Source organism: Salmo trutta, chromosome 10, assembly GCF_901001165.1.
Source record: "Salmo trutta chromosome 10, fSalTru1.1, whole genome shotgun sequence".
Lineage (NCBI taxonomy): Eukaryota > Metazoa > Chordata > Actinopteri > Salmoniformes > Salmonidae > Salmo > Salmo trutta.
Window position 1 is genome coordinate 35,927,896 of NC_042966.1, and position 14,486 is coordinate 35,942,381.

Below are 14,486 nucleotides of genomic sequence, written 5' to 3' on the forward strand. Positions count from 1 at the left end.
TAAGAGGAAAAACAACTGTCGGGGGAGGTTCTCTTCTGCACTGTTCAACCAATCCAGTAAATGTGGAGGAGGAGTTAAGATGAAGGGTCACCTTGTTAACGTCCAAAAGCCGAAGTCTGGTCACAGGCTCTCTGTCCATTTCTGCTGTAAACCGGAACATCAGGTTGGGGATTTGGAAGAGGCTACTGATTTCGTAAACAGTTCTCAATTGACACAAGGCCTTACGTGAGTCTTTCAATAGATACTGTTAATGGGCCTAATTATATTTAAGATACATTGACATAACAGAACAAATTAGATCAACTGGAATGACACTCTCGCTTGTCACGGTTTCACAAAAAGAGCAAACCACGCCCCAAAGTATATGAATGAGTGGGCGCCCCTACATTTTAATTATCACTAAAAGATTAAATAACCATTTTCTGAATTGTAAAGAACCATTGAAGGGCTCGAAGGGTTCTTTGAGTCATTATGGTTCTATATAGAACCAACGAATTGACACTCTCCTCAATCACTTATCACTGAGGAGAGAGGATGGAGGAGTTGAGCAGAGGACAGTCTTTTGGCCAAATGAGAATCTCCCAATAAGCCTCCATTTGCTTGTGCATGCTGCCTTGGTTCGAGAAAACAACTGCTAATTGAATGATTGATTCATTGTTCTCATTGACGTTTCCTTTAAATCCTGTCTTTTCTACGTTTGAAAGTGCAGCTACGAGGAAAGTTTGCCATGTAGCTGTGGTCTAACGTTGAAAATTGCTGACTTAATTTTGAGATAATTAAAAAAAAAAAGTAATATTGAGAAATAAAATGACTGTTTAGTTAGTGCTTCCCTCAACCATGCAACAGAATCTGTGTTTTGTTTTGCTTGATTAAATCTTTGCGTTACCTTTGTCCTCCTTTTTGGCCAGTCTCAAAAGTAAAGCTCAATTATTCAATTTGCATTAACTATTGTGGAGATGGAAATAAAACTTGTGAAGTTGATGCATGTCTGGGAATTAATTATTCTGCCACTCAAACCCAAACTAAGAACCTGTTTGCAATGTGTGTTTGTTCCTAATGCTCTTATTTAAACCTGGGGTAGCCGAGTATGGCAGTTCCACACATATTCCACTTGCTTTCTCACTTTTCTTGCTGTTTCTTGATTTATGCCATGTTCCTGATACTGCACACCCTTAGCCAATGTAGCCCCAGCCTCTTTAATCATGCGTTACTGTGTACTAAAGGATGAAAGTTTGTCATTGTGTCAAAAGTCTACATGGCTGAAGAGGGAGTTGGCCATACGAGCTGCGCTGCCTGCCAAGGATTTTTTCAATTGTTTTAATTGAACCATTATTTAACTTGGCAAGTCAGTTAAGAACAAATTCTTATTTACAATGATGGCCTACCCCGGCCAAACCCAGACGACGCTGGGCCAGTTGTGTGCCGCCCTATGGGACTCCCAATCACGGCCGGTTGTGATACAGCCTGGATCGCTATACTCCTGGACACACACACACACACACACACACACACACACACACACACACACACACACACACACACACACACACACACACACACACACACACACACACACACACACACACACACTCACCCACCTGTGTAGTTTGTGTATTCCATGAAGCCAAAGGGGTTATTGAAGTGAGCTAGCCTGTTCCACTCTGGCACGTTGAGTAGTTCTCCGTGGAGGTATAACTGGATGTCTGGTATAAAGGCCTGCTTGAAGCCTGGGTCCTTGGAGTTCCTCAGAGACTGGGGACATGCCTGGCACACATACACACACACACAGTTTATTTGGGATGTTTGTTAATATTTGCAAATCCTTGACCCGTGACTGTCTAGAAACATAGGCTTACCGTCTGTCTCGGTTGCTTGTCCCGGATGTAAACATCCTCAAAATCCCAGTCGGGATACTGCGTGAAGTCCTTTTTTTGAAGGGGGACCATGGGGGTCTCCTTGTGTGCAGACCTGGATCCACCTGTTAATCCATTTGTCTGTTTTACGGTCTGTTTTAAAGTTGTTGGGTCAGTCGTCACGGAATGACTTTCTTCTTTGGTTGTGATGGCTGTCAAGTTACCAGCTGCAGTTTTCTTAGTTATATTAATATTTAAGTCCACATTGGAGGCATAGTGGAAGTTTTTCAACCATAGGAACGAGCTCCCCCTTCTAGATATGTCGTAGACAGCCACAATGTTTTCATCACCGTAGAAACTGATCCTGGACCCAAGAATGATAGAAATACACAATGTGTGTTAATGGATTATTTAAATATGTCCTTAATTACTTTTGATGATTGATTTGAGAGTGCTAGAAAGCCTATACTTCATGAATGTGCCAAAAACATCTGTTGTATTTGTACTATAGGAGATGCCGTCTCCTAGGAAGTAGCTGTAATTTTTTTAAATTGCTGAATAAAAAAATCATAGATGACATCTTAGGGGGTTTTCTTATCTTTTTTAATACATAACATCTTGTTCTTTTTTCTCTCACTTATACAGACACCTGTACATCCAGCACCATACCAGTGTCTGTATAAGTGGGGGGAAAAACAAGGATGTTCTGCATTAAAAAAGATAAGAAAACCCCCTAAGACGTCATCTATGATTTTTAATATGATGTCAAAAAGTGGTGAAGTGTCCCTTTTAACTGGCCAATTTCAACAAGCTACAGACTATGGGGCAAATCCTAACTTCCACTGAAGTGGAATTTTCACTTAGTCATGCATTGATACATTTTTTTTTGACTTAAGTGGAATCTAGAATTCAACCCTATAGAATTCAGACACAATAATTACAATTAAAAAAACAGCACTTCGGTGTTTTTTTATTTGTTTAAAAAATATATGTTTTCAGATAAAAACCAATTTCTCTTCCTGCTTCACAATTCTACCTCTTTTCAATAATCAGAGCTTTTGGGGCATTATGATTCAAAATGATTATTATCCGTTTCCATAACACTTTACATCACTGCCTTTATTACTATGTAAGTAAGTATAAATGTAATTACAGTGTAACTAATATTGTAATTAATAATTTTTACACTAAGTACATGGTAAGGTTAGGGTTACTGCAAAAATATTGCAGTTAGAATGCAATATAACCACATAATGCTGAAAATACCGCATCCAAAATAACCCTTTTTTATAGTCATTTTGCAGTTTGACTGTAGTGACAGTGAATTATTACTACAAGGAAGTTATTCTGCAATTACTGTGTCCAAAATACCATAGTCCACTGCAGTTACTGAACTTTTACTGCAGTTTCAAAACTGCAATCTTTTTTGTAAGGGATTACAGTGTAAGACTGAATAGTCTGTGAATAACAACATGTAATTACACGGTAATAAGTGCGCTGTAAACTGTTTTCTTAACTTGGATTTGGGTCAAATACCTGCAATGGGCACCAAATACAACAATTGCAACAAGAAAAAAATATATTTTGGAGTTTTAGTTTTTTTTCTTGTTGTGAACGTTCCCCACAGTTTTTGAAGTACTAACGGCTGAATACCGTGCTTTGACTAACTCAACAAATCAAATATGTTGCCATTTGTTGGTGCAGAGTACATACCCGATGCTGTGTTCGGAGATATGTCGATACAGAAGCACATAGGTCAGTGCGCACATGGCAACCACCAGCGCCAAGGGCATAACTCTCCGGAATCGGGATGTCATTTCCAAGAAAGAGAAAGAGGATCTACCTAGGTACACTGAAGACGGACTATAGCAATATTTTGAAAGAAAGTATTTGGTCGTGGTAGGACGCGCTAAACTGTTTTGCCTCTCTCCTGCCCTCTTGGCCACTTGCCAGGTTTCACGTGCCAGTCATGGGCCATGGTGCGTAACGATGATAAATAACCCGATGCATCAAGCGGCCAGAAAATAGGTTGGTTGATATGTCTTTGTAATTTTATGTCTCAATCACTACTGTACTTCCGACCCCCAAGAGTGGTTCTCCAATTAAAATTAAAGTAATCTTTTTAATCGTTAATAATAATGTTTCGCAGTATTTAAAACGTTTATGGCTTTCAAAAGCAAAACATAACACATTACAAAAAGCAAAGCACAATATAATTAATATAGGCCCGGCAGACAATTTGATTGGGATTAGGCTACTGTGTGACTAATTAACTAATAAACAGTGGTGGAAAAGTACTCAATTGTCATACTTGAGTAAAAGTAAAGATGCCTTAATAGAAAATGGCTCAAGTAAAAGTGAAAGTCACCCAGTAAAATACTACTTGAGTAAAAGCATTTGGTTTTAAATATACTTAAGTATCAAAAGTAAATATAATTGATAAAATATACTTAAGTCTCAAAAGTAAATATAATTGATAAAATATACTTAAGTATCAAAAGTAAAGTACAAGTATAAATCATTTCTAATTCCTTATATTAAGTAAAGCAGACAGCCACATTTTCTAGTTTTTATTTACTTACAGATAGCCAGGGAGCACACCCAGACATAAGTAAGATGCTGGCACTAAAACCGCACTCAATGAGCTGTATACCGCCATAAGCAAACAGGAAAACACTCATCCAGAGGCAGCGCTCCTAGTGGCCGGGGACTTTAATGCAGGGAAACTTAAAATCAGTTTTACCTCATTTCTATCAGCATGTTAGATGTGCAACCAGAGGGAAAAAAATTCTAAACCACCTTTACTCCACACACAGAGACGCATACAAAGCTCTCCCTCGCCCTCCATTTATATCTGACCATAATTCTGTCCTCCTGATTCCTGCTTACAAGCAAAAAGGATCCGCCCCTTTTATCCCATTTTTGCCTAAAATGACATACCCAAATCTAACTGCATGAAGGACCTGAAGCAAGGATAGGCATATTCTTGATACCATTTGAAAGGATGGTATTGTGGAAATGTGAAATTAATGTAGGAGAATATAAAACATTAGATCTGGTAAAAGATAACACATAGAAAAAAACATGCGTTATTCTGTATTTTATTTGTACCATCTTTGAAATGCAAGAGAAAGGCCATAATTATTCCAGCCCAGGCGCAATTTAGATTTTGGCCACTAGATGGCAGCAGTGTATGTGCAAAGTTTTAGACTGATCCAATGGACCATTGCATTTCTGTTCAAAATTTTGTATCAAGACTGCCCAAATGTTCTTAATTGGTTTATTAAGAAATGTTCAAGTTCATAAATGTGCATTCTCCTCAAACAATAGCATGGTATTCTTCCACTATAATAGCTACTGTAAATTGGACAGTGTAGTTAGATTAACACAAATTTAAGTTTTCTGCCAATATCCAATATGTCTATGTCCTGGGAAATGTTCTTGTTACTTACAATCTCATACTAATCGCATTAGCCTACGTTAGCTCAACCGTCCTGCGGGGGACCCACCGATCCTGTAGAGGTTATTAAGTACTTTACACCACTAATAAATAAATGGATAGGCATGTGACATGTAAAGACATGTTAGGAGAAACATTTCAAATTCCAATAGCTTTGGCAACACATTTAACGTGTAAGCTCAATATAGCCTTATTGTAGATGCGTCTTATTGTCTTTGGAGAAGCTGTTGCACAATCCTTCATGGAATGGATGGCTGATGTCATCGCCTTATCTGTTGCTTCTTCAAAACCAGTTTCAAACTTAGTGTAAAAAGTATGCAGTATGAATGCAGTAAGTATGCAACTCTGCCACAGCTTTGATTTCTGTCTGTAAATGAAAAGGTCTCTACAAATAAAATGTATTATTCATTATTATTATTATTACAGACATTTAGTCACAGATTACATTGCCAGCCACACATGTGCACACACAGGGGAGACGACAAAATCCAGAATTGACACAACGATGACGCCATTACTTGTATCAAATACACAGTGTTTATTGCTTTGAATGGTATATAAAAGTAATAAACAGCCGTGTTGAAGTATCTAACGTACATGTTTGTGTTCGCACCAATGATGTGTTTGTTCAAACAGAGGGGTCTAGAGGGAAAGGGTGCTCCATAGCAAAGGGTGAGGAGAGATAGCAAAGGGTGAGATAAGGATACGGCCGAGGCAAGGCAAGGAATAGCTGAAAGGAGTAAGATCTGTTCAGATAAGTGTTTGATGTGAGGCTTGCTGAAACTGTTGGCTTTCATGGGCGTGTACAGTATAAGAACCTCAGATTTTACCAGACCAATCAAATCACTCAGGCCCAATTATTCAAAGCCTGATTAGCTATCACCTCAGAATCTTTAGAGAAGAGTATGTGCCTCAAAATAGAGTGGACCTTTGAAACAACACACCCTTTGAAACCCAGTGGACCGTGTGAATGTACCTTGGTCTTGATTGTCAGTTTTATGTGGGATTAAAATAGAGTAGAGTTTGGGAAAAGTAGAGTTAGACGTAGTACAGTCGACTGTGAGTAGACTAGGGGTTTAGATGGAGTAGAGTTGCTCCTCCATGTCTCCCTCTGACATCTCCCCAAACATCTCCTGGTTCTCCTTCAGCAGCTGGAAGATGGCTGCAAGCTGCTCCCGTTGCACCCTGGGAAAATCACAAAGGTTTACAAATCTGAGTGTCCACTCTGCTGCCCTCACCTGGCCAAGGAAAAAGATAAAACACATTGGGACAGGCTGGTTTATAAACATCAATTCTGGTCTACATTCATGCACAGATGGTTAACGACAACTGGTTTATGATAAAAGTGCAGAACCTAGGTCAGCAAAGCTAGATGATGGTACAGCCCAGACAGAAAAAGCTATACGGACACTACTTACCTGCAAACTGACATTTCATTTCAGAATCGGTTAAAATTAGGTTCCGTTTTAGATTTTGGTTATTTGTTTTGCAGGTCAGCAGTGTATTTATAGTCTCTCTCAGCCCAGCCCAGCCCAGCTAAACGCAGCATGGAGAAACACAACCAACACAGAACAGTGAATATGGTGTGAGTAAAATGGCCAATTCATTGTTTAATTTTGATTAGCACACAAGCAAGCCAGTTGCAAACTAACTAGCAAAAAGAGTTTGGTGATGCAGTGTACCACTCATTGGGGAATTGCTATCTGAGTTGTATTAAATGGGGGAAATGTCATCTGGCCTGCAGTCTGAGGTGATCACTAGACAGGTGACTGTTAGGTCCCAGTCAACACCTTACCTACCATTGGGAAACACCTGACTTGTACTTAACACCTGGGAACCATGGCAACGGCCTCAGGGGAGCTGGGGATATGGAGCAGGGAAGGGGAAGGGGCTGCGTCCATGTGGTGTTGTAGGGATGAAGGATATGGGACGGGTCCTTGAAGGCAGCAGTGTCTGCTGGTCTCTCGAGGAATGGAGTTGCGACATCTGGTACAAGTGTAAGGCCAGGGGACTAGATGGTAGGTTACTAGATGGTAGGTCACAAGATGATGGTAGGTCACTAGATGATGGTAGTTCACTAGATGATGGTAGTTCACTAGATGATGGTAGTTCACTAGATGGTGGTAGTTCACTAGATGATGGTAGGTCACTAGATGATGGTAGGTCACTAGATGGTAGGTCACTAGATGGTGGTAGGTCACTAGATGATAGTAGGTCGATAGATGATGGTAGGTCACTAGACGATGGTAGGTCACTAGACGGTAGGTCACTAGATGATGGTAGGTCACTAGACGATGGTAGGTCACTAGACGATGGTAGGTCACTAGATGATGATAGGTCACTAGATGATGGTAGGTCACTAGATGAAGGTAGGTCACTAGATGATGGTAGGTCACCAGATGATGGTAGGTCACTAGACGGTAGGTCACTAGATGATGGTAGGTTGATAGATGATGGTAGATCACTAGATGGTAGGTCACTAGATGGTAGGTCACTAGATGGTGGTAGGTCACTAGATGGTAGGTCACTAGATGATGGTAGGTTGATAGATGATGGTAGATCACTAGATGATGGTAGGTCACTAGATGATGGTAGGTCACTAGACGATGGTAGGTCACCAGATGATGGTAGGTCACTAGATGATGGTAGGTTGATAGATGATGGTAGGTCACTAGACGGTAGGTCACTAGATGGTGGTAGGTCACTAGATGGTAGGTCACTAGATGATGGTAGGTTGATAGATGATGGTAGATCACTAGATGATGGTAGGTCACTAGACGATGGTAGGTCACTAGACGATGGTAGGTCACCAGATGATGGTAGGTCACTAGACGATGGTAGGTCACTAGATGATGGTAGGTCACCAGATGAAGGTATGTCACCAGATGATGGTAGGTCACGAGATGGTGGTAGGTCACTAGATGGTAGGTCACTAGATGATGGTAGGTCACTAGACGATGGTAGGTCACTAGACGATGGTAGGTCACCAGATGATGGTAGGTCACCAGATGATGGTAGGTCACTAGACGATGGTAGGTCACTAGACGACGGTAGGTCACTAGACGATGGTAGGTCACTAGATGATGATAGGTCACTAGATGATGGTAGGTCACTAGATGATGGTAGGTCACTAGATGATGGTAGGTCACCAGATGATGGTAGGTCACTAGACGGTAGGTCACTAGATGATGGTAGGTTGATAGATGATGGTAGATCACTAGATGGTAGGTCACTAGATGGTAGGTCACCAGATGGTAGGTCACTAGATGGTGGTAGGTCACTAGATGATGGTAGGTTGATAGATGATGGTAGATCACTAGATGATGGTAGGTCACTAGACGATGGTAGGTCACCAGATGATGGTAGGTCACCAGATGAAGGTATGTCAGCAGATGATGGTAGGTCACTAGATGGTGGTAGGTCACTAGATGACAGTAGGTCACTAGATGATGGTAGGTCACCAGATGATGGTAGGTCACTAGACGGTAGGTCACTAGATGGTAGATCACTAGATGATGATAGGTCACCAGATGATGGTAGGTCACTAGACGGTAGGTCACTAGATGATGGTAGGTCACTAGATGGAAGGTCATCTGGTGGAGGGAAGGTTTATAGATGATGGTAGATCACTAGATGATGGTAGGTTGATAGATGATGGTAGGTTGATAGATGATGGTAGATCACTAGATGGTAGGTCACTAGATGGTAGGTCACTAGATGGTGGTAGGTCACTAGATGGTGGTAGGTCACTAGATGGTAGGTCACTAGATGATGGTAGGTTGATAGATGATGGTAGATCACTAGATGATGTTAGGTCACTAGACGATGGTAGGTCACTAGACGATGGTAGGTCACCAGATGATGGTAGGTCACTAGATGATGGTAGGTTGATTGATGATGGTAGGTCACTAGACGGTAGGTCACTAGATGGTAGGTCACTAGATGGTGGTAGGTCACTAGATGGTAGGTCACTAGATGATGGTAGGTTGATAGATGATGGTAGATCACTAGATGATGGTAGGTCACTAGACGATGGTAGGTCACTAGACGATGGTAGGTCACCAGATGATGGTAGGTCACTAGACGATGGTAGGTCACTAGATGATGGTAGGTCACCAGATGAAGGTATGTCACCAGATGATGGTAGGTCACTAGATGGTGGTAGGTCACTAGATGGTAGGTCACTAGATGATGGTAGGTCACTAGATGATGGTAGGTCACTAGACGATGGTAGGTCACTAGACGATGGTAGGTCACCAGATGATGGTAGGTCACTAGATGACGGTAGGTCACTAGACGACGGTAGGTCACTAGATGATGGTAGGTCACTAGACGGTAGGTCACTAGATGGTAGGTCACTAGAGGGTAGGTCACCAGATGGTAGGTCACTAGACGATGGTAGGTCACTAGATGATGGTAGGTCACCAGATGAAGGTATGTCACCAGATGATGGTAGGTCACTAGATGGTGGTAGGTCACTAGATGACGGTAGGTCACTAGATGATGGTAGGTCACCAGATGATGGTAGGTCACTAGACGGTAGGTCACTAGATGGTAGATCACTAGATGATGATAGGTCACCAGATGATGGTAGGTCACTAGACGGTAGGTCACTAGATGATGGTATGTCACCAGATGATGGTAGGTCACTAGATGGTAGGTCACTAGATGATGGTAGGTTGATAGATGATGGTAGATCACTAGATGATGGTAGGTTGATAGATGATGGTAGATCACTAGACGATGGTAGGTCACTAGACGATGGTAGGTCACCAGATGATGGTATGTCACCAGATGACGGTAGGTCACTAGATGATGGGAGGTCACCAGATGAAGGTATGTCACCAGATGATGGTAGCTCACTAGACTATGGTAGGTCACTAGATGATAGTAGGTCACCAGATAATGGTAGGTCACTAGATGATGATGATAGGTCACAGCACAGGAAGAAAAAAATGTATGAAATTGTATGAAATGTATGCATTCACTACTGTAAGTCGCTCTGGATAAGAGCGTCTACTAAATGACTAAAATGTAAAAATGTAAAATGTAGATGGTGGTAGATCTCTCTTTCTAAAATTATCCGGCAAAATAGTTGCAACCCCTATTACTAGCCTGTTCGACCTCTCTTTCATATCGTCTGAGATCCCCAAAGATTGGAAAGCTGCCGGGGTCATCCCCCTCTTCAAAGGGGGAGACACTAGACCCAAACTGTTATAGACCTATATCACACCTGTCCTGCCTTTCTAAAATCTTTGAAAGCCAAGTTATCAAACAGATCACCGACCATTTTGAATCCCACCGTACCTTCTCCAGTATGCAATCTGGTTTCTGAGCTGGTCATGGGTGCACCTCAGCCAAGTTCAAGGTCCTAAACGATATCATAACAGCCATCGATAAAAGACAGTACTGTGCAGCCATCTTCATCGATCTGGCCAAGGCTTTCGACTCTGTCAATCACCACATTCTTATCGGCAGACTCAATAGCCTTGGCTTCTCAAATGACAGCCTTGCCTGGTTCACCAACTACTTCTCAGATAGAGTTCAGTGTGTCAAATCGGAGGGCATAATGTCCAGACCTCTGGAAGTCTCTATGGGGGTGCCACAGGGTTCAATTCTCGGGCCGACTCTTTTCTCTGTATATATCAATGATGTCGCTCTTGCTGCTGGTGATTTTCTGATCCACCTCTACACCGACAACACAATTCTGTATACATCTGGCCCTTCTTTGGACACTGTGCTAACAAACCTCCAAACGAGCTTCAATGCCATACAACACTCCTTCCGTGGCCTCCAACTGCTTTTAAATGCTAGTAAAACTAAGTGCATGCTCTTCAACAGATTGCTGCCCGCACCCGCCTGCCCGACTAGCATCACTACTCTGGACGGTTCTGACTTAGAATATTTGGACAACTACAAATACCTAGGGGTCTGGTTAGACTGTAAACTCTCCTTCCAGACTCACATTAAGCATCTCCAATCCAAAATTAAATCTAGAATCAGCTTCCTATTTCGCAACAAAGCCTCCTTCACTCATGCTGCCAAACATACCCTCGTAAAACTGACTATCCTACTGATCCTTGACTTCGGCGATGTCATTTACAAAATAGCCTCCAACACTCTACTCAGCAAACTGGACGTAGTCTATCACAGTGCCATCCGTTTTTTCACCAAAGTCCCATATACCACCCACCACTGCGACCTGTATGCTCTCGTTGGCTGGCCCTCACTACATATTTGTCACCAAACCCACTGGCTCCAGGTCATCTATAAGTCTTTGCTAGGTAAAGCCACGCCTTATCTCAACTCACTGGTCACCATAGCAACACCCACCCGTAGCACGCGCTCCAGCAGGTATATTTCACTGGTCATCGCCAAAGCCAACACTTCCTTTGGCCGCCTTTCTTCCAGTTCTCTGTTGCCAATGACTGGAACGAATTGCAAAAATCACTGAAGCTGGAGTCTTATATCTCCCTCTCTAACTTTAAGCATTAGCTGTCAAAGCAGCTTACATCGATCACTGTACCTGTACACAGCCAATCTGTAAATAGCACACCCAACTACCTCATCCCCATATTGTTATTTCTCCTCTTGCTCTTTTGCACCCCAGTATCTCTACATGCACATCATCTGCACATCGATCACTCCAGTGTTAATGCTACATTGTAATTATTTCGCCTCTATGGCCTATTTATTGCCTTGCCTCCCTACTCTTCTACATTTGCACACACTGTACATATATTTTTCTATTGTGTTATTGACTGTACGTTTGTTTATGTGTAACTCTGTGTTGTTGTTTTTGTCACACTGCTTTGCTTTATCTTGGCCAGGTCGCAGTTGTAAATGAGAACTAGATGATGGCAGGTCACTAGATGATGGTAGGTCACTAGACGGTAGGTCACTAGATGATGATAGGTCACTAGATGATGATAGGTCACTAGATGATGATAGGTCACTAGATGATGGTAGGTCACTAGATGATGTTAGGTCACTAGATGATGGTAGGTCACTAGATGGTGGTAGGTCACTAGATGGTGGTAGGTCACTAGATGATGGTAAGTCACCAGATGATGGTAAGTCACTAGATGATGGTAGGTCACTAGATGATGGTAGGTCACTAGATGGTGGTAGGTCACTAGACGATGGTAGGTCACCAGATGATGGTAGGTCACTAGATGATGGTAGGTTGATAGATGATGGTAGGTCACTAGACGGTAGGTCACTAGATGGTAGGTCACTAGATGATGGTAGGTCACTAGATGATGTTAGGTCACTAGATGATGGTAGGTCACTAGATGATGGTAGGTCACTAGATGATGGTAGGTCACTAGATGGTGGTAGGTCACTAGATGATGGTAGTTCACTAGATGATGATAGGTCACTAGATGATGGTAGGTCACTAGAAGATGGTAGGTCACTAGAAGATGGTAGGTCACTAGAAGATGGTAGGTCACTAGATGTCCATGCTAGAAAAGACAATGGGCTTTTCAAAACTGAATACCTTTGTTTTTTGGTAACAGTTTAATTTAGATTAAGTTTCACAATCACATCGGAGGTTAGAGTTTAAGCATGGCACATCCATCAGTTTTAGCATGGTCAGGCAATGACGACCCTAATGAATTAGGGCAAATCATATGTTCATACTTTACCATGCTTTTACTACAACCCGTCTGCCTGCATGTATGTCTGTCTGTCCGATCGGCTTACAGAGAGGTAAAGTCAGTGGTGAACTCTACCCTGCAGAAATAGAGAGCAGGATACAGATGTTACAGACAGACACCAGGCCTGGGTGGGTCTCTGAATACAGATGTTACAGACAGACACCAGGCCTGGTTGAGTCTCTGAATACAGATGTTACAGACAGACACCAGGCCTGGGTGGGTCTCTGAATACAGATGTTACAGACAGACACCAGGTCTGAGTGGGTCTCTGAATACAGATGTTACAGACAGACACCAGGCCTGGGTGGGTCTCTGAATACAGATGTTACAGACAGACACCAGGCCTGGGTGGGTCTCTGAATACAGATGTTACAGACAGACACTAGGCCTGGGTGGGTCTCTGAATACAGATGTTACAGACAGACACCAGGCCTGGGTGGGTCTCTGAATACAGATGTTACAGACAGACACCAGGCCTGGTTGGGTCTCTGAATACAGATGTTACAGACAGACACCAGGCCTGGCTGAGTCTCTGAATACAACGCCTGGGTTTCTGCTGGAGTAAAATGAAGCTGCCCTCCAACACTGATCCAAGGTCTGATTTGTGTTTCTCCCTCAACTCGTTGGGGGTTTTCCTTCTCTTTCGTTCTTTCACCTTGTTTTCGGAGCCCTGGTCAGTCCTAAGTTCCCAGTGGTGCCGTGGATAGAAGTAGCTGCTAAGCAAAATCACTTCACAGAGACAACACTCACTGACACTCACTGACGCTTGGAGAAAGGAAGAGGGACTGTAAGGTAGCAGAGGACACTGGACAGGAGAGCGTTATACTGAGTTGGAAAGACTATTTACAATGGCCGTGTCTGAAATCTGTCTTGTCTACTACATCCGAAATCTACATACTGTGTACTAATCATACTACATAGTATTTAGAACATACTTTTTAGTAAAAATGTATGCAGTAAGCAACAAAGATGAACATTCTAAGCTCATTCATACTGAGAAGGCGTCATGTAATGCAAAATGGCGCTTGTTCCCCGCCATTCGTTCATTTTGGTAGAGCGCATTCACTATTCGGATAATTAGCTGTTGTCAAACGCATGTGGGTCTCAAAATACTATTGTCTTCCTCAATAGTGTGCAGCTAATTCTACGAGATGAAAAGCTGAAATTAGTATGACATCCTGGCCTTTAAAGTTTACTACATTTTCTAAATCTCACATCCTATAAAACATATTTTGGCATACCCAAAAAGCCTAGTATTTAGAACGCAAGTATGGCTATTCGGACATGGCCAGTTACTGCTGGTAAGCAGTGGCACTTAAATAAGTGGAAAGGAGAGGAGACTAGGAGAGGAAGCCACGTCAGAGTATTGAGATGCTGTCCAGTCCAGTAAAGACCTCTGTTCCTTCTCCAGCTCTTCATCTTCTCCATCTGTCTGGTCCGCAGCATCCTGGGGGCGTATTTCATGGGCGCATATTCTGCGTCCACTTCTTCCATATGTGCTAAGAGAAAAGA

At 42.3% G+C, this 14,486-nt stretch overlaps 2 protein-coding genes across 2 annotated transcripts in view; both read right to left on the bottom strand.

Moving 5' to 3' along the window:
• The window catches only part of LOC115201660 (alpha-N-acetylgalactosaminide alpha-2,6-sialyltransferase 1), a 34,460-nt gene extending 30,667 nt beyond the window's left edge, over positions 1-3,793 (bottom strand). The window contains exons 1-3 of the mRNA XM_029765464.1: positions 3,567-3,793; positions 1,857-2,217; positions 1,599-1,764 (exon numbers count right to left, since the gene is read on the bottom strand). Coding sequence (XP_029621324.1) covers positions 1,599-1,764; positions 1,857-2,217; positions 3,567-3,670 — 631 coding nt within the window. The 5' untranslated portion in view covers positions 3,671-3,793. The remainder of the gene's footprint in view (positions 1-1,598; positions 1,765-1,856; positions 2,218-3,566) is intronic.
• Positions 3,794-6,389: 2,596 nt separating this feature from the next.
• LOC115200885 (melanoma-associated antigen E1-like) lies at positions 6,390-14,468 on the bottom strand. Its single transcript, XM_029764001.1, has 4 exons — positions 14,369-14,468; positions 7,878-8,906; positions 7,113-7,173; positions 6,390-6,498 (listed from the first exon to the last, which is right to left on the bottom strand). The coding sequence occupies exons 1-4, from the start codon at positions 14,466-14,468 to the stop codon at positions 6,390-6,392; spliced, it is 1,299 nt and encodes a 432-aa protein (XP_029619861.1).
• Between the last annotated feature and the right edge of the window lie 18 nt (positions 14,469-14,486).

What these genes read in the sequence shown, in the direction of transcription:
- LOC115200885 (XM_029764001.1), bottom strand. Translation starts at nt 14,468, where the DNA reads ATGGAAGAAGTGGACGCAGAATATGCGCCCATGAAATACGCCCCCAGG. An exon ending in TAGTGACCTACCATCATCTA is followed by an intron (nt 7,174 to 7,877) that starts GTGATCTACCAT and finishes CCATATCCCCAG; the next exon opens with CTCCCCTGAGGCCGTTGCCA. An exon ending in AAGTCAGGTGTTTCCCAATG is followed by an intron (nt 6,499 to 7,112) that starts GTAGGTAAGGTG and finishes TGATTTTCCCAG; the next exon opens with GGTGCAACGGGAGCAGCTTG.